Genomic DNA, 24,705 nt, shown 5'->3' with positions numbered 1-24,705 from the left:
GTGCCTGAATGTATTATAAAGAAACTTGACTACTCCAAAGATAACATATATATCATTTACTTCCAGTTAATAGCTGTCTTAAACTTCAGTGTTTTGTAAAATTGATTTTTTTTAACCTCACTCCTATCATTAGCCTTGATTCTTTGGGATTGCTAACAGTTTGAAAAATATCCCTCATTTGTCATTATAAATTATTTATATCCAAAGATATAGACCCACCTTACTATTGATCTCTCAAGGGTCTCAATCCAGTAGAGAATCTGTACAATAATAGAGTATTTTTCATACACTAAATTCTGAATTTAAAGCTAGAAGGAATCTAGAGAATCATGAATAGTTATCTTATGGAAAATATTACTGAAGCGAAGCGGAAGATGGTGACTCACCCAACACCACACAGGATGTTGGTAGGAAACCAAAAGAGCAGATAGGTCCAAATACCCTCCAAGACTTGTGTGCCAAGTGAGGGCAATGCATAAGCACAAAGCACCTGAAATGTAACAATGCATCAATTTTGGACAGTTTCCATAAACTGCGGTCACCTAGCAACCAACGTATGGAAGCTGAGATTTGAAGAGAACACGATCCTCAACAAATGCAATCTGTGGAACAAATGGGCCAAGAAAGAGGACACAGGAAGTCCAAGGGCACAAAACGTAAAACAAAGAAAAACTAAATAAATAGAATAAAAGCTTCCCAGGAAGAATAGAAACAGAAGAAAAACTAAAGCTATAAGGAGATCACGAAAAATACTTTTCTTGAGCAAAAGACTCCAAACCTGATTTCAATGATAATTCCAGATAAGAGAATCTGTTTATGCCCATTTTCTTACAAAGACAAATCTAGTTTGGAAGAAAATTTATTACTTACCAAGCCTGCTATTGGTGTAGACAGTCTATTGATCTTCTTAATGACCCCAGGTTTCAGCTTATTAATCAAACTGAAAGTAAATAAAGAAATAACATATGAGGTTACAGGAAACCCAACATTAGCTTCACGTTCTTTTAAACATTTTCAAAAAACATACATGTTACTCATCCATTTCCAATATTTTCTTCAGGCCCAAGAGCCCAAGAAAAAACAAACAACCAAGAAAATTCACCAAGAAACAAAACCCAGCACTGTCAACAATAGTGAATAGGTCTCTAAGAGCATATAAACACACTTCTATGCTGAAGGACATCTCCTTAAAAACAGTACCACATTTGTTAAAGGTAATATCTGATTCTGTTTCAACAGTTTATGAATCTCTTCCATCTTAGTTTAGTTCTCTTCAACCTAAGAATACCTTTTTCTATTAATCATTTGTACTGATTTTTTTCTCAAACTTATCCATGTTTTAAAAGGTAGCTTACACATGCATCCATTTTCCCCCAAACTACCCTCCCGTCCAGGCCATCAGATAACATTGGGACAGATGGATATGTGTGTATATATGGCTGGGTCCCTTTTGTTATTCACCTGAAACTGTCACAACATTGCTTGTTAATTGGCTCCACCTCAATACAAAACACAAACTTTAAAAAAGTGGGGAAAAAAAAGCTGCCTAAAGTAAATGGAAGCTGTCAGTCGACATCTAAATAAAGGATAAATTTCAACCCAAAATGGGCATATTCACTAATACCTTAAAATATAATTGCCTTCTTAATTATATATTTTATTTAAAATACATTTGCTGTATAATTTTTACATAAGGAAAATTCACAGGAATTTCCCAAACAGAGCTCAATTTCAACTGCTAATTACAATACTGATGAATAAATTCAGTTGTTATCTGCTTCCAAACCACTACTGAAACATTAAGAAGTGAAAATATATTATGTTGCTTTCATCACTGTTAATTCTAATATGTGCTGGGTGATTGCCAATTCTGTATGGTGTTTTCAAATCTGAGCCTGATAATTACAGCTTATAGATATTTTGTTAAGTTATATTTCACATAAATTTTTCTTGAGTATATACTGTCTCTAATGAAAGAATATTCTAGAATATTAAAATGTTAATATTTTTATCATTAAAAAATAAGTTAAAAAAATAAATAAAAAGTAGCTTTAAAAACCACATCTGGGGTCTTTTGTTTGTTTGTTTTGCCAAATTTAAAGGGTGCAATGGAATTCATTCAAACAATCAACCAACTAGTAGCCATTGGTAACTCATTCAAGGGCTATGATTGCCTTGTTACCACCACGGAATGACTGGCTAAAAATTAAATGCATCAGAATGCCCCCAAATAGGATAACAGTTACCTCAGAATCTAACATTGAATAAGTTTCTGTTGTTGTTACAGAATCTGCAAAGATATCTGTAAGTCTCTAGATTCTGAAACATTTTTAGAACCCAGCTTTGACACCTGAAATTTAAGAGTACAATTTTGGATTCTAAATCTAGATTTTTATGACTTCTATTTTTTTGTTGCAGTGCACTGATAACAGTGCCAAGCCATGTAGAAATTTAATACTATAATAGTGCTTTTCTATTATGGCCAGCCTGTTTAATCAATCATTAATCACTGCCAGGAAACTATAATTTGAAACAGTGATTTTTCTATTCAATAATGCTGCCACAAAAAAAAAAAAAAATTCTTTATTCTGTAACACAGCTCCAAAATGAAAGCAAATATAGGAGAAAGAATCAAACATTCTGAATTTACTGGTCCCCCCTTCACAATGGGCAACAGAAAAAAAAAAACCTGACACTTGTGGAATGTCACTCCTTCAACATTCCAGAGATTTATATATACACTTGAGTGTGCTAAAAATAAAAAAAGACAAAAGTCTCAATTTAATGACCTTCAGAATGTTGTTCGACAGGATTCAAAATTACAAAACAGTGGCTCATGAAGACTTAGTCTGGTGAACAAAAGCTGTTTTTTTGTTCTCATACTTTCTTCACACAAAGATCTTTAGACAAGTTAACATAGATGACAGAACCATCCTTTGACTGTAAGCATTTCCTAGAACTGTTCCTCTTTGACTCCTAATTTCTTATTTGTGCACTGAAAACCATGTAGGAAGGAAGGCTTTCTCCCTTCATGGTCACAATATTTTTCTTTAATCACTAGCTGAAAAGCTAGAAAAGAATTGAGCAGGTTTATAAGAAATGACAACTCCAATTTAATTCTTGTAGTTGTTCCCTACTAAGCAAGTATTTCTTGAATTCTATTACTGGTGGCTTTTTGCAATGCACAGTACTAACACTGAAATATCACTTAACAGAAACATAATTCTAGCATAGTGTCAATCAATAAAGTCACAGTAGTTGTTGATCACTGGTTTGGCACTGACTTTCCTACAGGAACTTGACTCTTAAAATGTAATCTTTCTGAGATATAAAAAGTTAGACACCAATATGAGCTGGGCAACTTATAAAATGTCAGGGAAGTCTGACATCAGTTGTCCTTATTAAAGGAAAAGAGTCATAGCTTCCTCCTCCACCCATTTGAGTCACTGGTGACATTGGCCAGAATAGTCAATTTACCTGTTTACTTCACTTACCATTTTTGTATTACTGTGTTAGTAATATCAAGAGAATTTTTTAAGACAGTTTCTAGAATGAATGATAACACAGCCTATTCTCAGTTAAGTCAGTGGAAGGAAGAAAGGAATAGAAGTAAAGGAAAATAGCACAGATAAATGATGTCTCCCAATAATGAGTTAATGGACTCCTCCCTCATCAGCAAGTCTCAGAGCTATTACTTAGCAATAACATACACCCAGTGGATTGGCGTCTTCCATTCCTGAGCATCCGCATATGTGTACAAACATGGACATAACCACAAGGAAAAACAACACTCTGGATAACCTGCAAACTACCCTCTAAAATATGCTGTCACTAGAGGAAAATGCGATTTTACTTTGTCAACTGTTAAAATGGTGTTAGTTCTAAGCACTCGAGTATGGAGATAATTTTCATACAGTTTTGGTAAAAAGTGAACAACCACCAATCTGATTATGAATTGTTTGCAATTATTTTCATATAAAACTAAAGGAAGAACTTCTAGGATATTTCTTCTGGGGAGACAAATAGGTTTCATGAAATTTAAACTTCTACGACATTTAAGTCTATCTAAATGAATGGGGAGGGCATAGTCTTACAATCAAATAAAACACAAATGCCACACAAGAGGATACTACTCTCTTTCACAGACAGAACTTCTTCGCATAACAGTGTTAGTTGCTCAGTCATGTCTGACTCTTTGTGACTCGATGGATTGTAGCCCACCAGGCTCCTTTGCCCATGGAATCTCCAGGCAAGAATACTGGAGTAGGTAACCATTCCCTTTTCCAGGGGATCTTCATGACCCAGGGATAGAACCTGAGTCTCCTGCATTGCAAGCAGATTCTTTATTGACTGAGCCACCAGGGAAGCCCCTTTGCGTAATAAGCCTTCTTTAATTATACATGTGGAATTCCTAAAGGCAATACTGCCTTCAGATCACTGGCTCTATTCAGGAACCAAATAACATGCTAACCTTCAAGCTACCTCTGTCTACAAGGAACAACAGGCAGTCATGGGACCACTGTATTTGCCTGCACCCCTCTTATCCCACCCCTCTAATCCTATGTAGAATCATACCACAACGCCCCAAACTTTCCCTCAAGCCATGGCATAAATATGGCCACGTGCTTTGCTAGCATACCAGAGATTTGCTCTTTTGGGAAGATGAAAACCAGAACGCCTAGAGGTAAAACCTATTCACTTTCTACCTCCCAAGACAGAACACTCCCACAAAAAGGCTCTTTCCTCTAGCTTTATCTACTGCCTTTCCTCCTCCTTTCTCTCCTCCTCTAGCTTTTCCTCTTTCCGCTCTTTCCTCCTCCTCCCCAAAATGTACTACTCCCTCCCTCCAAGGGAGCTGACTTACAGAACAGATGGGAGGAAGTTGCCTCTGTTCAGAAACCTCGCCACCAGTGAATGTGACCTGACTTTAAATATAAGTCATAGGTGACACTCCCAAGAAAACCACACACAGAGCTCAACACAGCGTCTGGCTCAGTTATTAAAAGCTTTCATGAGAACTATAATATGATGCCCTGTCTCTTGGGCTCCAGGAACTAGTTCCAAATGCCAAATCTCATTTCCCTTTTATTGGAAAGCTCTCGGGCAGAGGTAGAAAATCGAGAGGCATCTTTTGACTTCCTATTTCCAACGATTTTTCCAAATGTATCAGAAAGACTGACATCAAAGAGCATACCAATGCAATGAGAATGACCTTCTTAACCTTCATGTATTTGGTTAGTCATTCACACATACACATTTCTAATCTTTCTGTTGGCTGCTGCTGCTGCTGCTAAGTCGCTTCAGTCGTGTCCGACTCTGTGCGACCCTACAGATGGCAGCCCACCAGGCTCCCCCATCCCCGGGATTCTCCAGGCAAGAACACTGGAGTGGGTTGCCATTTCCTTCTCCATTGCATGAAAGTGAAAAGTGAAAGTGAAGTCGCTCAGTCGTGTCTGACTCTTAGCGACCCCATGGACTGCAGCCCACCAGGCTCCTCCGTCCATGGGATGTTCCAGGCAAGAGTACTGGAGTGGGTTGCCATTGCCTTCTCCGTTCTGTTGGCCACATTTTCTAAATATATAATCCCCATATGAGTCAAACTTTTCCTATCAGTAAGCTAAATATTTGTTCAAAAGATATAATAAAGATATTACATATTTCTTGACAAATTAAGGAGCAATGTCTTGTTTTATGTTACACATCACTTAATCATTTGCCTAGGTTTCTTCTAGATGCAAACTGTGCTCAACAAACAGGTGTCAACTAAAGACAGCAACCAAGCAGTGAAGGTGCTAAGAGGACATAAAGATGTCCTCTCATTCCCAACACATCTCCTAGGACTTGTCGGGAGACCTGGCATCATCAAATATTTTAAAAATCCACAGTCTAACTTCAAACACAGAAATTTTTCTGTGAATGATTCAAAACTTCTATCTTCTTTGTAGAAACAAACTTAGAAAAACTTTACCTTTTAGTTTCACTCAAATGCTAAAAATGATTTTGTGCTTTTTCCAAAGAGGACACCTCCCCTTTATTATTTTCTTCTGTTGCCAGATGAGTTAAACTCTACTGTTCTCTCCCAATTGTCAAATGCTGATCAAGAGAGTAAGCTATCAGTTATACTAATTTAGAGTGGCTACCTTGAGTAAATTTCTTACCAAGATTTTTAATTAATTATCTCCAGCTAAATTCAAAAGTTGTAATGTTTTAAAAAATAAAAACCACCTTGAAGAGTGATCACACATGCATGGCAAAGTAATAAGTATATGCAATTTAACATTTTTAAGTTAAAAGGCATTCAATACAAAATTCTATGATCACTTTAGTATTTTCAAAGACTGGTAGTAAAGTTAATATAACTTTAATTTCTAGAATTCCTGTGGTAGTAATTTTGAAAACTGCTGAATCAGGATAGAGTACAAATAAATCGTTAACAATACATGCTAAGATGGCCAAGTACATGGAGCAGCAAGAAGTGAGTACCAATGCAACTGATAATCATCATTTCAGGGTGACAGGACTTTCTTTTCGGCATCACTGTGACACCTGAAGCATCCTCAAAGTGAGTCTGGCAAAGCTTGAGCGTTCTGAGAGCCGAGTCCTCTTATTTTTGGCAAACTCAACAGAGCACTAATGGACCTCACTGAGTGACAGGACATTTGCCAGTACCACAGTGACAGCAAGAAGTGCCTAGCAGGAGGACTCTGGGTTTCCGTACTGGTTTTGTATTAAGTAACAGCACAAATTCTGCTCATCCCTTTATGTCAATCAGAGGATTCTCACAGCCGAACTTAGGTTCTTTCCAGTGTTTGCCTCTGTAAAAATGCCTGGATGTGTGTCTGTAGGTGTATCTTTCTCCATGCTGCTTATCGTTTCTTACATTCTATTTCGAGATGAAATCATCAGTGTCAAGCTCTTGGTACTGTCTGTGTGTGTGTGCTTAGTCGCTCAGCTCTGTCTGACTCTTTGTGATTCCACGGACTGTAGCCCGCCAGGCTCCTCTGTCCATGGGGATTCTTCAGGCAAGAATACTGGAGTGGGTTGCCATGCCCTGCTCCAGGGGATCTTCCCAACTCAGGGATCAAACCCAGGTCTTCCGCATTGCAGGCGGATTCTTTACCATCTGAGTCACCAGGGAAGCCACCAGGTATGGTCTAGAAAGGAATTTGGCAATATGAACCAATTTACTTTGGCATCAGCAGGCAGCACTCCTGTGCCTACCCCATGGCGTGAAGGAACAGCCACACTGCTTCCCTGTGCCTGTCAGCTGCTCATTGCATCATCTCCCCAGTGCTCTGGCATTTATAAGCACTGCTTGTCAGGGATGTAAAAAATTGTACCAATGTTTTATGTACCATGTTTTAGATATTGAAGCTCTTTTTAGTATTTTCCACTATGAAGAGTCTTTATGCATATCTTCTTCCCCATGCCCACCAACAGTACACAAGGGTTTCTCAAATCATATACTTTACCATTACATTTTCAACATACAAAATAGAAGTCTTCCGCACTTCTCTAAACAATAAACCATGTTCTAAACTTTTTCACTACTGTTTTATCCCATAGTTCTTATCTGACTTTCTGACTGATGATTGTCAGTATGTAAAAATTTTAGAGATCAAGTATCTCATATAAGGTAATGACTCTACTTTTGAATTGATGTGATATCATTATATACTTGCCCTTTTTTGCAATATTCAATTCCCTTTCTTAACACTTCTCATTGCACTGACCAGAATTCCTGTACTTTCAACATTTACTAGCCAACACATGGTTTTCCATTTACCTACCTGAGAGCCTTCAATGTATCAAAAAACTACTTCAAAAATAACCTCTCTCTGATCAAATCTAATATAAACTGTTTATATCACATACATTTAGCACATACATTACTCCCATTTATTTTCAGCAGAACAGCAGTCTCATTTTTTTCCTCAGAGGCCCTACACTGACATGTTATGTGCCCTACTCTTAGTAATTTATATTTAGGGTGACAAAGCCCTGTAGATGGTACATACAAGTTCATGAAACAGGAACAAAGCTTTCAACCTTCAAGTTTGAGGCCACAATGTTTTAAAAAACTCCTGAAAAATTTGCAGTCCATCTGTATAACATGACTACCATTTGTTGTTCAGTCCCTCAGTCGGGTCCGACTGTTTGAGACCCCATGGACTGCAGCACACCAGGCTTCCCTGTCCTTCACCAACTCCTGGAGCTTGCTCAAATTCATGTCCACTGAGTTGGTGATGCCATTCAACCTTCTCGTCCTCTGTCACCCCCTTCTCATCCTGCCTTCAATCTTTCCCAGAATCAGGGTCTTTTCCAATGAATTGGTTCTTCGCATCAGGTGGCCAAAGTATTGGAGTTTCAGCTTCAGCATCAGTCCTTCCAATGAATATCCAGGACTGATTTCCTTTAGGATGGACTGGTTTGATCTACTTGCAGTCCAAGGGACTCTCAAGAGTCTTCAACACTACAGTTCAAAAACATCAATTCTTTAGCACTCAGCTTTCTTTATAGTCCAACTCTCATATCCATACATGACTACTGGAAAAATCATAGCTTTGACTAGAGAGACTTTCGTCAGCAAAGGAATGTCTCTGCTTTTCAATATGCTGTCTAGGTCGGTCATAGCTTCTTTTCCAAGGAGCAAGCGTCTTTTAATTTCATGGCTGCAGTCACCATCTGCAGTGATTTTGGAACTCAAGAAAATAAAAGTCTGTCACTGTTTCCATTGTTTCCCCTTTATTTGCCATGAAGTGATAGGACCAGATGCCCTGATCTTAGCTTTCTGAATGCTGAGTTTTAAGCCAGCTTTTTCACTCTCCTCTTTCACTTTCATCAAGAGGCTCTGTAGTTCCTCTTCGCTTTCTGCCATAAAGGTGGTGTCATCTGCATAACTAAGGTTATTGATATTTCTCCCGGCAATCTTGATTCCAGCTTGTGCTTCGTCCAGCCCAGCATTTTGCATGATGTACTCTGCATAGACATTAAATAAGCAGGGTGACAATATACACCCTTGACATACTCCTTTCCCTATTTGGAACCAGTCTGTTGTTCCATGTCCAGTTCTAACTGTTGCTTCTTGACCTGCATACAAGTTTCACAGGAGGCAGGTAAGGTGGTCTGGTATTCCCATTGCTTTAAGTTTTCCACAGAAAAATTGACTACCATAACAGAAGTCAACTTTTTAATTGACATTTACCAAGTTTACCTTCAACTTTAAAAACTAATTCACTTTTTAAAAAATTGTATTTTGCTATATGTGGAAATAAGTTATAGAAAAAAATAACTGTGAAGCTTAAAAAGAGAGTATACAGATGGCAACTGTAAAACACTGAGAAGAGAAAGCAGTTTAAAATTTTTTAATATCTTTATGAACTTGAGGGATTCCTAATACTTACATCTTTGTTTGCCTGTATGTGGGTGCTAAGTTGTTTCAGTCATGTTCAACTCTTGGCGACCCCATGGACCATAGCCTGCCAAGCTCCTCTGTCCATGGGATTCTCCAGGCAAGAATATTGGAGTAGGTTGCCATGGCCTTCTCCACGGGATCTTCCCAACTCAGGGATAGAACCCACATCTCTTTATGTCTCCTGCATGTGCAGGCGGGTTCTTTACCACTATTGCCACTGGGAAGCCCTTGTTTGTCTATTATTGGGTTATCAAATGGTATAGAAACTTCAAAGTTTGTATTACTTTAAGTGAAGAAAAATAGTTCTTATTACTTAAATTTTAAGTGGTTATAATATGTATCAGGGTGAATAGGTTGGTGAGCTGGAGGGTTGTAGGAATGCAACTGTCCTCAGGAAATTCAAAACAGAAAGAGCTCTAAGATAAAAAGCCTTCACTCTTATGGATGGGCATTATATGGAGCCCCGCATAGAAGTCCCAAGAAGCCTCTGATGTCCCTTTCACTCAACGTATGCATATCTCCAACTCTAACAAAGGAAAGAGCTCTCTCACATGAATGAGAAGTGGCCAGGTTCTCTATCTTGTCTGATGTTTTAAAACAATCACCTGAGTAGCCCATAGTAAATTCACAGGAGTATTTTTTAATCATTCTTTTCTTCTTCTTTTGCAAGCATCTTCAACAAAATACTAGATCATTTCAGGAAGACAGGATAATATTCACACAGCAGATATAAACAGAAATAGGATTTCTCAAACTAATAGATGAATGTTTATTTGCTCCACTCTTTTCAAGCTGCAAGTCAGGAAAAAGAAGGCCTGGTGACAGTATGAGAAGAGCTTGCTCAATAATGTGAGCTGTGAGTTCAAAAAGGCATCAATGTCTGAGTGGCAAACTTGGGATGGAGTAAAGACTTGGCATAATTCCAGAGGTGGGAAGTACAGACTGACTAAACAGAGACACACCCAGTAAGATTACCTTCAAATACATCTTCTTACTTCATAAGGATCATAAAGAATGTTTTCATTTAAATATTTCCAAGATTGCTATCACAAGATGAGTAACTATGAAATTACTCACATCACTAGCTGGATATGCCCCAACTAAACATATTTAGAGAAGAGAAATAATACTGCAGAACCATGGAGCAAAACCGGATTGTATTTTTAAGTATCTAGTAAGGGAGTCTTCATGAACTCTAATAATTAAACACTGAAGAGAGGAGACAGATGAATGGATACTATGAATAAAATTTATAGAAAATTACAACAAGGAGCTGACATCACCTTTTAGACCCCTGTCAATCCTTTCACTAATTAGAAAATCCCTCAAATTAGATTTTGTGCCCATTTCACTGTTTAATAAAGCCAAGAGAGATAACATGCGGAAGGTATACCGTAAAATGATTACTACAACAGACTTTAACCAGGGAAGTATTCTTTAGCCCTCCACTGATTGGATCCCACAGTCAATCAAATTAAATGATACTAAAATGATTTATAGAAGACACTAACTTCAATAGCCAATCAGATTAAAAGGCAATAAATGTACATAACTACCTTCATTACTCAGATGTGTATCTTGTCTGAAATCTCTGTGCAGCGTTTATACCCAATTTAAACTATCTGAAATGTCAGTACACTGCCAGTCAGGAAAAAACTATAATGAGCTCATTTCCTCCAATCTTGACTTTCATATTCCAGAATGCCAGTTCAAACTACTACTAAAGCATAAAAGGCTGCTGACATTGGTAGATAAAATAGTAAGAAAACTCTTTAATGGTGATAATGAATTAGGATGTCTATAGATTTTTAAAGAGGCAATAAGGAGACCCTATATTTCACAAGAATTGGTCATTTTTTCTGGCAATGAACTAAACAGAAGCCAGCCTTTTCCTATAGAATATTTTTAAAATCTGAATTCATTTTTTAAATCATATTTCAGCTAAAACTTGATATCTCAGATGAGTAAAATATTCACAGAGACAGCCTAATATATTTTGTTGCTGTTGTTTAGTCACTCAGTCATGTCCGACTCTTTTGCAACCCCAAAGGCTGTAGCCCACCAGGCTCCTCTGTCCATGGGATTCTCCAGGCAAGAATACTAGAGTAACTTGCCATTTCCATCTCCAGGGGATCTTCTTGATCCACGAATTGAACCCACATCTCCTGCACTGGAAAGGGGATTCTTTACCACTGAGCCACCTGGGAAGCCCCTGCTATATTTACCACTAATTTAAAAGTCAGTGTTTATAATACCAGGCTTCTGAGCAGCAGGTTTTACTTTCCTCTTAGAAATTACAACTATTCAGGATGACGTGATCAAACAACGATGCTTAATCATTTTGCAGACCAACCAGCTAGGCTTTTCTTTAGTTATAAATTTATACAGAATACAGTTACCTGGACTTTTTTTTCAACACTGGATCTATTAGATTAAAATGCACTCATTAACTAGGGTTATAAACAATGAAATTCACCAGTAAGAGTTTTTTTTTTTAAATACAAACATCATGTAGTACTTTGGGATCTCATCTTAAACTAAAATTGCTGATTACCTCAGTTAAATATTTACTTACACTACTTTCGGGAATATTTATTTAAAGAATACTGGGTACTAAATAGATTGACTACTTATTTGGTAATGTACAAAACCCCAAATTGATGTTATTTCAATTAGGAAACAATCAAAGAATGAGCTTCTGGAGGCTGTGAATTTAAATGACATTTTTAAAAACCAATGTATCTGTCTCTAAACATGCATTCAAATGTTTGCTGTGGCCGTGAAGGTAGACCTATGTATTTAATCTAACAATGCTGTTTGTCATCAAAACAGTTGTCTTTTTTAATCAACTCTGAATATCCTCACTGGTGACAATCTACTCAAATTGGATATAGTTTTTTGAAATCACCTCAAGTAAATCAGAGCCCAGGCTGGTACATATATTGTATTTTAAATAAAACACTTAAGTGTCACTACAAGTATGTTTAATGACCTAGTTCTGGAAAGTGATGCCCCCCAAAGGGAGACCCCTTAAAGTGTTGAGTAATAACTCATCACTGAAACTATAAAACCACAAAGAGACCTCTTTGAAAAGATCACCTATTTGGGTTGTTAGACGTGCACTTCTAAGTCTAAAAACAACTCTGCTCCATAGGTCTGCCTCCTACATAAACCCAACTACCTCAATCCTGACTTACAGGGCTTGCAATTGACATCAAAGTTATTTTTGCAGCAAGCTTCTAAATAGTATATACTCATAGCTAAGGTTTCAGATCACTTAGACAAAAGACACATGTGTCTAACAGTCATTTTTTTCCCCTCCATCTTCTGAACACATTAAAAAATATACAATTTGCAAACCAAGATAAAGTAATTTCCTTTGAATGATCAATTAAACTGACCATATAGTCTACCAAGATTAAACACTATTTGGCTACAACAACTCTGAATGTGGCATCAGAAAAGGACAAGAAACCACCCTTAAACTTTCCTTGTGGCCCTTGTTCATATAACTGTCCTACTCTCTATTATGTAGAATTACATGAAATGGACATTTTCTGTAGGTCATTGATGGTTGAACATCAACACATTATATGGTTCAACTTAACAGCACTGCTCTAAGACAAAGAAGTTTGACTATCTACCAACAGAGCAGATGAGAGAGACTTTTATCTTCATGGACATCTACCTAGTAACAGCTTGTATGTACATAAAATTTGATAGTTTATAGAAACCTTGATATACGTATTGGGTTGGCCTAAAAGTTTGTTTGGGTTTTTCTGTAAGATGTTATGGAAAACCCAATATTTGGGAACCCAATATTATGGGAACTTTGTAAATTAGGCTGATCAGATGCTCTGATCTCCACTTTATAGACGAGAAAATAAGGCTCAGATATTGTCACTTGCTCAAATGTCTGAAAGTATGAAGCAAGGAATCAAACCTAGGCCATGTAACTTCTGATCCTCGCTCTAAACAACCTTCCTGTAAAAGGATAAACGAAATCATCTAAGTCGGAGCACATACACTCCTAGTGCTTGCTTGTGGACAGATTCCATAAATACTTATGTCATAAGTGTCTAGATTGGAACACTTAAGTGCTTTCAAAAATGTGAGTATGTACTCAAGTACATTCTTATACTTTATTTGCTCACATCTGCAATCTGCACCCTCACCCAGGAGTTCGTCCTTCCATTCCACAGCCTGCTTGCCCCTCACTCCCAAAGGTCACCACCTGGCAAATTGTACCCTGCCTCCACGGGGGAACAAAATATTACACTAAACATACACTGTAGGCTCCATACCATCAATCATGGCGCAAGCCTCTTAGGATAACCAAAGCTTCAGATGTGATTCTTAATAAATCATATTAATTGAACAAATGGCTGGCCCATAACTCAAATTGACTTTAGTGATGTAATGACTCCATTTAAAAGTTCAAAGAAGAAATTTGCTACAGCCTAAATTTGTTCTATACTCATCACTATGTACTGATGAAGGAAACAAGTTACATATTAACTTCTAAACCAGGCAACTCCCATACATTAGAATACTCACAGCAAGTGAGAGCTGGTGCTGTGTGATAAGGCTTTCTCCTCAACCACCCACCACTACTGGCCCATTAAGCAATAATAGAATCTTTCTTGTTTACTAATTTAAAATAATATATATTTCACCAATGCTATCTTTAGATACAGAGACTGATGACTCCTTCCTACTGTCTGGTACTGTGGGGGTGTCAATTTGCAGGGATCAAATCTCACTTGTTACCAGGAAAACATGTCAGTGACTATAGTGGCCACGGAGTGGGGGATAAGTCACCTCATAACACACGTGTGTGCACACACACACAGACACACATACATCTTCGCTTTTGAATTATTTTTCAAATGCTTTAAATACTTACTCACACAACAGAACACCATTCTCTAGAGAGGCTCGAAAATCCTTTGTTTCAAAATTCTTCTCTGTTACTGCCTGAAAGACAGATTTGGGGATTAATTTTCTCTTAATCAGGAATAATACACAAGTCAAATTCAGTATCAGATTAATTAATAGGCATCCAAAGTCATACTTAAAGAATGTGCAGATATCACCAAAAGTTGTTCCACACAGGAAATTGTATGTGCATTTCTATGTTACAAAGAGAGCGGTTAACCACTTTAGCATGAAAAAATACAAACAGAAAAAACTACAGCGAGTGTTCTCTATAATACAACCATTTTATGCAGGATAAACAAAACTTAGAAGCTTTATTTCTAGCATATTTTCTATTTTAAAAAAGCCTAAAAGCAATCTACCCTACTAAGGGTAAATAAAACCAAATTAAGGTATAACCTTGAAATAGCAACTATACACCCACATCATTCATTTCAATTCTACTCTGAAATCCCTCAAGTTTCATTACAAAGCTGTATAGCAGAGGGCATGACTATCCTTAAACATCCTCATGAAATGTCCCTGATTTGTGTAAACAGCTATTTACTGCAATATCTTAAGAAGAAAATCATTAAATTCTGACACTGACAGACAAGAGAGAGAGGGAATATGGTATATATGTTAAACAGACAAGTCCACACTTAGGGCTCTTATACATGAGCAGGCCATGCCTATGGTTACCAACAATGTTCTTAGTGAAACTGCTGAGAAGACATCTACCAATTCTATCTTCCTCTGTCTTTTGAGGGTGAATGGTTGGGAGGAAAGGGGACCCATAGAGAGAATGTTCAGTTGCTAAGTCATGTCTGACTCTTGAGACTCCATGGATGCAGCATGCCAGGCTTCCCTGTCCTTCACTATATTCTGGAGTTTGCTCAGATTCATGTTCATAGAGTCCGTGCTATCTAACCATCTCATTCTCTGCTGCCCCCTTTTCCTTTTGCCTTCAATCTTTCCCAACATCAGGGTCTTTTTCCTGAGTCAGCTCTTGGCATCAGGTGATCAAAGTATTGGAGCTTCAGCATCAGTCTGTGCGTGCTAAGTCACTTCAGTCATGTGCAACTCTTTGCAACCCTGTGGACTGCAACCTACCAGGCTCCTCTGTCCATGGGATTCTCAAGGTAAGAATACTGGAGTGGGTTGCCATTTCCTCCACTAGGGGATCATCCTGACTCAGGGCTCAAACCTGTGTCTCTTATGTCTCCTGCATTGGCAGGCAGGTTCTTTACCACTAGCACCACCTGGGAAGCTCAGCATCAGTCCTTCCAATGAATATTCAGGGTTGATTTCCTTTAGGATTGACTGGTTTGATCTCCTTGCAGCCCAAGGGACTCTCAAGAGTCTTCTTCAACACCACACTTCGAAGGCATCAATTCAAAAACATTGGGACAATAGTAGAAGAGAAAATGGAAGCCATCCAGGGAAGGCTGCTCCAAGGACCTCCTAGGACTGGGACCCCAGCCAAGGGTGTTGGCAGATGCACCACAGCAGCTGGGACAGCAGTGTCCCTAGAGATAGACACACCACCCACAAGCAGAGGCCTTGCTCTACCACCACCTCAGGAAGAACTCCAATATCTGAAGCCTGATTGAAAAGTCACTAATCTTAAAACCTCAGTGAACTATAAAGTTCCTGCTCTCCTTACTCACTACTGACAGCTTTACAGTCCACTTCCAGTCCCTGTATATCTTCTGTATCTTTTCCACAACACCCAGGAGCGCCATCGCTACTCATAACAATGGGTAACTGACAGAACAATGGCTTTGTCTAGTATTAAAGGTAGTTTCTCATAAGCTGGTTCTATAAATAAGGACAGGAGCCTGGGCCAGAAGGTGACACATTCAGCTGCGAGAAGTATCAGATCCTTTCCTACAAGGGCATTCTCTAAGAAGGGATGCATCGCTGCATGAATTAAACGTTTGCTGAGTGTCTCCGTTAGATGCACTTACCCAGATACTGGGTAGAGACCTTAAAAAAAATGCAAGGAGCTCACAGCCACAGAAATAAAACACAGAGTTTAAAAGTGGAGTAAAACATATCCAAATGGAATGGTACATTCCTTCAGGAGTAACCTCGAGTGTCTCATGGGTTATCCCAGCTAACCTATGAGGCACAAACTCTTCTGAATTTCCCCAAATAGATCCAAAAAACTCAAAGTGAGTACTAATCACAGTTAGTGAAAACACAGTAACATCTCATTTATCTGGGAACTCCTGCGTGCATGCTAAGTCACTTCAGTCGTGTCCGACTCTTTGCGACCCTATGGACTACGGCCTGCCAGGCTCCTCTGTCCATGGAATTCTCCAGGCAGTAACACTGGAGTGGGTTGCCATACCCTCCTCCAGGGGATCTTCCTAACCCAGGGACCAAACCCACAGTTTCTTATATCTCCTGCACTGGCAGGCGGGTTCTTTACCACTAGCACCACCTGTGAAGCCCTAGGAACTCCTACCCAAAGCTAAAACACATGAAAAAGTCCCAGGAATAACCAAAGCCAATGTCAAAGTCCATTCTCTCTAGTCAGTCACAGGAAAGCCCCTCAGAGCTACAAATTCTTAATTATCCGCCACTGAAACTATCTGGAGACTACGTTCCCAAGTCAAGGTAGATTAGAAGCGGCGAGGGAGAAGGAAGAAGGGGTGCGCCTCACAGATGCATGGAGAGCAGAGAGGAGTGACAGTCAGCAGCACTGGGTGGGCCAGTCCAGAGGCAGTGTAATGACTGATGAAACGGAAAGAGAAAGGGCTCAAGCCAGACAAGAGCATATTCAAATCCCACTTTCATTATCGTGTAGCTGTGTGATCTTAAGCAAGTTGAATCACCTCCATGAACCCTAGTCTGCTCATCTGAAACTGGATAAATATCACCTATTTGTTAATAATGGCCAAGATGCTGTGCAATCAAGTACCTAAGGGTGGCTCACAGTGGTATATGCTTAACCTCATTACATGCATCAACCTTCGGGTAACACCCAGCAACACACTGCAATACTTAACCCTCAAAAGAATACCTCTGTACTGTACAGACAACACTGAGTTAGATTCAGAATATTAACAAAGTAGAAATAATGGAATACATAGGCTTCCCTTGTGGTTCAGACGGTAAAGCGTCTGCCTACACTGCGGGAGACCCAGGTTTGATCCCTGGGTCAGAAAGATCCTCTGGAGAAGGAAATGGCAACCCACTCCAGTATTCTTGCCTGGAAAATCCCATGGACGGAGAAGCCCGGCAGGCTTCAGTCCATGGGGTCGCAAAGAGTCGGACACGACTGAGCGACTTCACTTCACTTGAGATATTCAGAAAACCCAACTATCAGAATGGTAAGTTTTTCCAAAAAGACAACAGAAAGGCAAAATCATAGTATGTAGCAGATTTAAGAGCACCTCCCTCCACATGTCAAAACATGAATGTACTCTTCTTTCTACATGCACACGTGCACACATGCTCAATTATGTCGGACTCTTTGCCACCCATGGACAGCAGTCCACTAGGCTCCTCTGTCTATGGAATTTTCCAGGCAAGAATACTGGAGTGGGTTGCAATTTCCTACTTCAGGGGATCTTCCTGACCCAGGGATCGAACTTATGTTTCTTTCATTTTCTGCATTTCTGCAGGTGGATTCTTTACCACTGTCCCACTCCAGAAGCCCACTCATTTATAGATACTTAATCACAATATAAATAATGATATAAAACCAGATTCCACTCACACTATATTTACAAAACTAAACAGATTCTTAAAAGTTTATATTTTGAGGACACGGGAATTTGGCATGTTCTATACACTCCTGAACATAATATAAAATGACACCCTATTCTAGAAGGCAATGTATGAAATGTATCTAACATCTTAAACATGGCTACTTTGGGGCACACTATGTGCAACAGATCTAGGAATTTATACTAAGACAGGTAAGGACAGGACAAGAACTCAGAGACATCAGCAGAACTGCCTCACAGCATTTTGCATAATAGCAACAACTAAAAACACTCTCAATGCCCAATAAAAAGAAACTGGATAAACTGTAATATACCCATAAAACAAAACTGCATGGAATTTAAAGTCATGTCAGAAAAGTAGATTTATCACTTATAAAGAATGCTTAACATATTAATTATAAGGCAATTTGTGAAAAAGTACCGAGTATGATCCCAATTTCTATAATTCTATGCATTATGTAAATATGCATATATAAATGTGTGCATTATATAAATATAGAATAAAAATATTAACAGCAATTATTTCTAAGTTATAGAATTATACCTAATTACAGTAATTTTTTTTTTGCTTATGTATATTCTGTAGTGTTTCTTATGCAATAGATACACAAATTAATTTTTTATGACATTCAAAAGAAGTCAGATTCTATCAGGTTTAGGTCAATTTCCTGTGTCTCCTACATTTTAAGGATAAAGAAAAGGACACCAACTTTCAGGTAGGTAATTTTTCTCATTGTCTATGAAATGCATACAATCTGAAAGTTTAATAATCCTTACCATTCCCCTTTCAGTAGTAAGAAGGTTGAGGTTCAGAAAGTTTAACTTTCTAGAAAGTTACAGAACCATCCACATAGAACAGACACCAAAAACCTATAGTATTTTACAATGCTCAGTAAGAGAATGTCTCAACTGCATCAGACACAGAGTGTTTCTAAACTAAAACAAATTAAGTTGTCTTCCATCTGTGTGACTTCAAAAATAATCCCCCACTGTTAAGGGTACGAAAAAGTTAACTCAGTAAACAAAAAATGTTGAATTAATTTTTTCAGCGTTCCTGAAAATAAGAGACTTGTGTCTGAACACATAACGATTGTGCATATGTTTGTGTGTGCATGTGTGTGTGTATTAGAGAGAAAGAGAGAGAGAGAAATGTACTCTAAATGTTAATAAAATGAAACGTTATCTGTAAATGGCTTCAGCATTTCTCTTGACATTTTCATGAACGTGATAAAATGCTCATACTGTATATACTATCTACCTCAGCCTCAACAATGAAAAACATCTGATCACTGTCAACTAAAATTTTTCATTAGCAGTTTACATATCCATATAAATATAAACGCATCTAAGACCCCTCCTGAGAAATTAAAACAAAAAGTTCTTCCAAGAGTTTTAAACTGAAAAAAGAAATTCATAGCAGGGATTTTCCATCTATAGAAGCTGCTTGGATCACGTTCCTTAAGAAACACAGAGAGGCCCCTACCGTGGACAGGTGAGGCCAGGGCGGAGTCCTGGAGCTTGTGAAGCCCCACCGCCCCCCCTCCCTCACCATTTCCTACCTGTAACCCTGGACCAGGGTGCTTCACTTCTTTGTTTTCTCACAGATGCAATACAAAGTGCCTAGGTCACAGGGCTGCGCAGAGAATTAAATGGATTACTGTTATGCAGCCCTCAGCGCTTGCCCAATTCAGGAAGAGCATTCACCAATGTTAGTACAATTAGCTATTACGATGCATCTGTAGAATGAAGATAAAAAGTTTCATCATAGCAAACAAAGAAAAAGTCCATGTTGCCTGAAGTAACATCCTTTACTTAAAAGTACGAAACTGGCTTTATATATTGTCACCCTGCTTATTTAACTTATATGCAGAGTACATCATGAGAAACACTGGGCTGGAAGAAACACAAGCTGGAATCAAGATTGCCAGGAGAAATATCAATAACCTCAGATATGCGGATGACACCATCCTTATGGCAGAAAGTGAAGAAGAACTAAAGAGCCTCTTGATGAAGGTGAAAGAGGAGAGTGAAAAAGTTGGCTTAAAGCTCAACGTTCAGAAAACTAAGATCATGGCATCTGGTCCCATCACTTCGTGGGAAATAGATGGGAAAACAGTGTCAGAGTTTATTTTTTGGGGCTCCAAAAATCACTGCTGATGGTGACTGCAGCCATGAAATTAAAAGACGCTTACTCCTTGGAAGGAAGGTTATGGCCAACCTAGATAGCATATTTAAAAGCAGAGACATTACTTTACCAACAAAAGTCCGTCTAGTCAAGGCTATGGTTTTTCCAGTGGTCATGTATGGATGTGAGATTTGGACGGTGAAGAAAGCTGAGCGCCGAAGAATTGATGCTTTTGAACTGTAGTGTTGGAGAAGACTCTTGAGAGTCCCTTGGACTGCAAGGAGATCCAATCAATCCATCCTAAAAGAGATCAATCCTGGGTGTTCATTGGAAGGTCTGATGTTGAAGCTGAAACTCCAGTACTTTGGCCACCTCATGCGAAGGGTTGACTCATTGGAAAAGACCCTAATGCTGGGTAGGATTGGGGGCGGAAGAAGAAGGGGACAACAGAGGATGAGATGGTTGGATGGCATCACCGACTCTATGGACATGGGTTTGGGTGGACTCCGGGAGTTGGTGATGGACAGAGAGGCCTGGCGTGCTGCAATTCATGGGGTCGCAGAGAGTCGGACACGACTGAGCGACTGAACTGAACTGAACTGAACTGACTTACCACATTATAAACCTCCATTAGACTATCTTCTATATCCTGGAAACTATTTTAGAAAAAAATACAGAGATCTAGAAGGACCTCAAAATAGAGTGAAGGCATCTTTTTTTTCCAAAAAAAAAAAAAATGAAATCATACTTTAAAAATGTGAACCCATCTATATTTGAAGAATTCAGTATGCTAAAAGCAGTTACAAAATCTTGAAAGAGAAATTGTCTGGTAGTTCTAATCCAACAATTACTCATTGTGTTTTTCAATAATTTTGAACCACACTCATTAGGAAGCTATTTGAGGTGTGATACATTTTATGTAATGAGGCTGTGATTCATAGGACTAAAAGAGACCACCTGTTTCCTAATGAGCTATCAAAAGTCAACAGAAACAGGAGTAATCACTATGTCACCAAACGGCCACACCCTCTCTTCTATAAAAACTTGTTTTCTTCCCTCTTCCTTGTCCCTTTCCATATTTTCCTACAGAAGTTAAAACAAAATCATTACCACTTGAAATAAGCAAAAACATACATCAGATTTCATCTAGGATTCAATCCTGGATCCATCTCACGCTAGACACTTCTAATAAGTTATTGCTCAGTCCTGTAATTTGCAAATGGAAAGAGGTATTTGCCATACCTATTTTAGAGCCTACAAATGATATGTGAAAATATTTGACCCCTTCAAAAAGAAAAGGGGGGGGGGGGAAGACGACAGACTGCAGTCAAGGCCATTGCATCTTGGAGCTGCGTGTCCCTGTGTGCTGAGTGGCCAACCTGTTGGAAAGAAGCTGAGAAGTGACGGGGCCAAGGCTGAACTTCTCGGGTGAGATGCTTCCTGTGAAGTTATAATTACTCCCCCCTGGGCATGTTAAGGGCAGAACAGTGTGGCAGAAAGCTCATTCTGCACAACCACCACTGCCAAACCTGTCCTACCACCTGTAGCCTCCAAAGAAACCCTTGATAGAAGTTTTTTTGTTTTTTAAGTATTTATTTATTTGGCTGCATTGGTCTTAGTCACGACACATGGTATCTTAATTCCCTGACCAGGTATCTAACCTGCGTCACCTGCATTGGAAGGAAGATTTTTAACCACTGTACCACCAGGGGAAGTCCTGATAGGAAATTTTTAAAGGGCATATGTTGTGGAAGAAAATATCTACCAACCAAATACATCGTCGGTAAGTGCCGAGTTGGCAAATTTCAAAAAAGCCATTTCTTTTGCTATGAAATATATTTAACAAACCAATGGGAATGATCTTCATACCCTTTACTGTTTTGTTTAGGGCTTTATTTTAATCTTCTTGCTGGATGAGATTGCCCACCAATATATAAGCACCAAGTTTCTCTACCGCTTCACTTCTCAGTTCCGGTTCTAGCCATGAAATCCACATATCTTAAATCCCAAACATTCTGGGAACTTGTCAAAGACTACTTTATACCAGACTGGTTATCAGCAAAATACTCATTAACACAAGTCAGCAGGCCACTCACCTCTTTTAAATTTTTCAGTTCCTTTTAAGTAGTCATTTAAAAGACGTTTAGAATCCCCAAAGCACTCTAGATCATGTTTTTGTGTGACTTGCAGTGCAAAAACACAGTGCCCGTTGGAGGTTGTTTTAAAAGAAGGGAAAAGATGTTTGCTGACAAAAACTAGCTGATGAGCTTCAGCTGGGCTCACAGTTGATTCCAAGGTAAGTTACTTACTAATTCATTGGTCATCTAGTAGATCAAGAGATTTAAGATACACACATATGATCATCATCACGCCAATCATATTCATGTAAGTCATGCCAAAAAACAAACAACAACAACAAAAACCCAAGGCACACAGCATCATAAGCCACTGTGGAACACAGGAACCACATGATGGAACAATTCACAAACAGTGGGTCTGTCTTAATCGTTCCATTTAGGGACAGAATCTAGCATCTGCCTTCCAGTGAGAGAGCCCTTATAGGGTGCGGTTTCCAGAGACACGACCCAGGCCAGCGCACATCAAGAAGCTGCTATATTTTCAGTCTGAGAAGCTGCCAAAGAGATAAAAACACCCTTCCCTCCTTTTTCCATCAAACTTCATTTATAATATAATATAATCATTACATAATCCCCATGACACCACAAAACAGGCCCAATTTTTACAATGAATTCCATGAGACGTACATATTACTTATGACTCAATAACTTTGACAAACCTCATTGTCATGCCAAAAACCTATAAATGCAAGAATTATGGCACACAGTTGCAAATATTAGGAAAAAACTAAACATAATTTAAATAGATAAAAGTGTCTACCTCTTAACTCTTTCCTTGCCCGGAGTAAAATTATTGAAAAGGTTATTCACAATTTTAGAGAAGCCAATTCTTTCCAAAAGAATGGGCTCTGTCCTTTTTATTCTTTTTATTTTATTGGAGTATAGCTGACTTACAATATTATGTTAGTTTCAAGTGTACAGCAAAGTGATTCAGTTATACATATCCATATATTCATTCTTTTTCAGACCTTTTTCCCATACAGGTTACTAGAGAATATTGAGTAGAGATCCCTGTGCCATACAGTAGGTCCCTGTTGGTTACCTATTTTATATACAGCAGTATGTGTATGCTCTTCCGACACTCCTGATTTATCCCTTCCCCTGCCACATATTTCCCCTTTGGTAACCATACACTCGTTTTCAGTATCTGTGAGTCTGGGCTGTCCTTTTTAAGCTACCCTAATAAAAATTTGAAGTCAGAGAAGCTGACTTCAAACTGTAGTGTTGGAGAAGATTCTTGAGAGGTCCTTGGATTGCAAGGAGACCAAACCAGTCAATCCTAAAGGAAATCAACCCTGAACATTCATTGGAAGGACTGATGCTGAAGCTCTAATACTTTGGCCACGTGATGAGAAGAGCTGACTCATTGGAAAAGACCCTGATGCTGGGAAAGACTGAAGGCAGAAGGAGAAGGGGACGACAGAGGATGAGATGTTGGATGGCATCACCAACTCAATGGCAGTGAATTTGAGCAAACTCCAGAAGATAGTGAAGGACAGGGAAGCCTAGTGTGCGACAGTCTGTGGGGTCGCAAAGAGTCGGACATGACTTGGCGACTGAACTGACTGAATAAAAATTTGAGGTCAGAGAAGCTGAGATGGGAGTCAGACTTTGTCTGAAAAAAAAAAATAAAATCTCCCAATTTCCCCAGGCCTCAGTCTTCTCAGCTACAAAAGAGGTCCTAGGATTACAACAGTCAACATTTATTCTGTTTACTTTGTGCACAATCTCCCTTAATCTTCACAGCAACCCAATGTGGTGAATGCTTTTACCCCATCTTGACATGAATAAATTGAGTTACAATATGGTAGGGACTTCCCAGGTGGCACTAGTGGTAAACAGTCTGCCTGCCGGTGCAAAAGACTCAGGTTTGATCCCTGGGTCCGGAAAATCCCTTGGAGAAAGAAATGGCAATCCACTCCAGTATTCTTGCCTGAGAAATCCCATGGACAGAGGAGCCTGGTGGGCTACAATTCGTGGGGATGCAAAGAGTCAGACACAACTGATGATGCACACAGCACGAATGCTTACGTTGGGACCTAGACTGGTCCTTACGTAACAGGTAGGGAGCATCCAATGAGTGTCTATGGAAGCACTCAGTGAACTTGACAATGTAATTAGGAACCTACCTGGTCCACCCAGCCTACTCTGCACACTCTCAAGGGTAGGACTGCCTTTCAACTTCTCATTGGTTGAAATACAGCTTACACATACTAGTTACTTATGTTAAATCTAACTACTCTTGCAGTGAATATTCGCACTACAAATATTTTAGGCAAGGAAGAACAAGACCCCCCAAAAAGGCATAACTGATGGTTAAACTTCAAGTGTCTGGGGGGTAGGAAGTAGGGAATGGCTGTGTCTTAGAAG

At 38.9% G+C, this 24,705-nt stretch overlaps 1 protein-coding gene across 9 annotated transcripts in view; it reads right to left on the bottom strand.

The window, feature by feature from the left end:
* The window catches only part of LMO7 (LIM domain 7), a 218,031-nt gene that overhangs the window by 128,539 nt on the left and 64,787 nt on the right, over positions 1-24,705 (bottom strand). For all 9 annotated transcript variants that reach the window (XM_081550003.1, XM_081549958.1, XM_081549995.1 and 6 more), the window contains exons 2-3: positions 14,322-14,392; positions 871-940 (exon numbers count right to left, since the gene is read on the bottom strand). Coding sequence is in view for 8 of the 9 variants with exons in the window: in XM_081549958.1 (XP_081406084.1) it covers positions 871-940; positions 14,322-14,392 (141 nt within the window). In the remaining variant the exon portion in view is untranslated. The remainder of the gene's footprint in view (positions 1-870; positions 941-14,321; positions 14,393-24,705) is intronic.

Source organism: Giraffa tippelskirchi, chromosome 12 (assembly GCF_054371585.1).
Source record: "Giraffa tippelskirchi isolate mGirTip1 chromosome 12, T2T-mGirTip1v1.2.pri, whole genome shotgun sequence".
In the NCBI taxonomy this organism is placed as follows: Eukaryota; Metazoa; Chordata; class Mammalia; order Artiodactyla; family Giraffidae; genus Giraffa; species Giraffa tippelskirchi.
The sequence above is the reverse complement of the archived record's forward strand: the minus strand, read 5'-3'. Positions and strand labels throughout refer to the sequence as shown.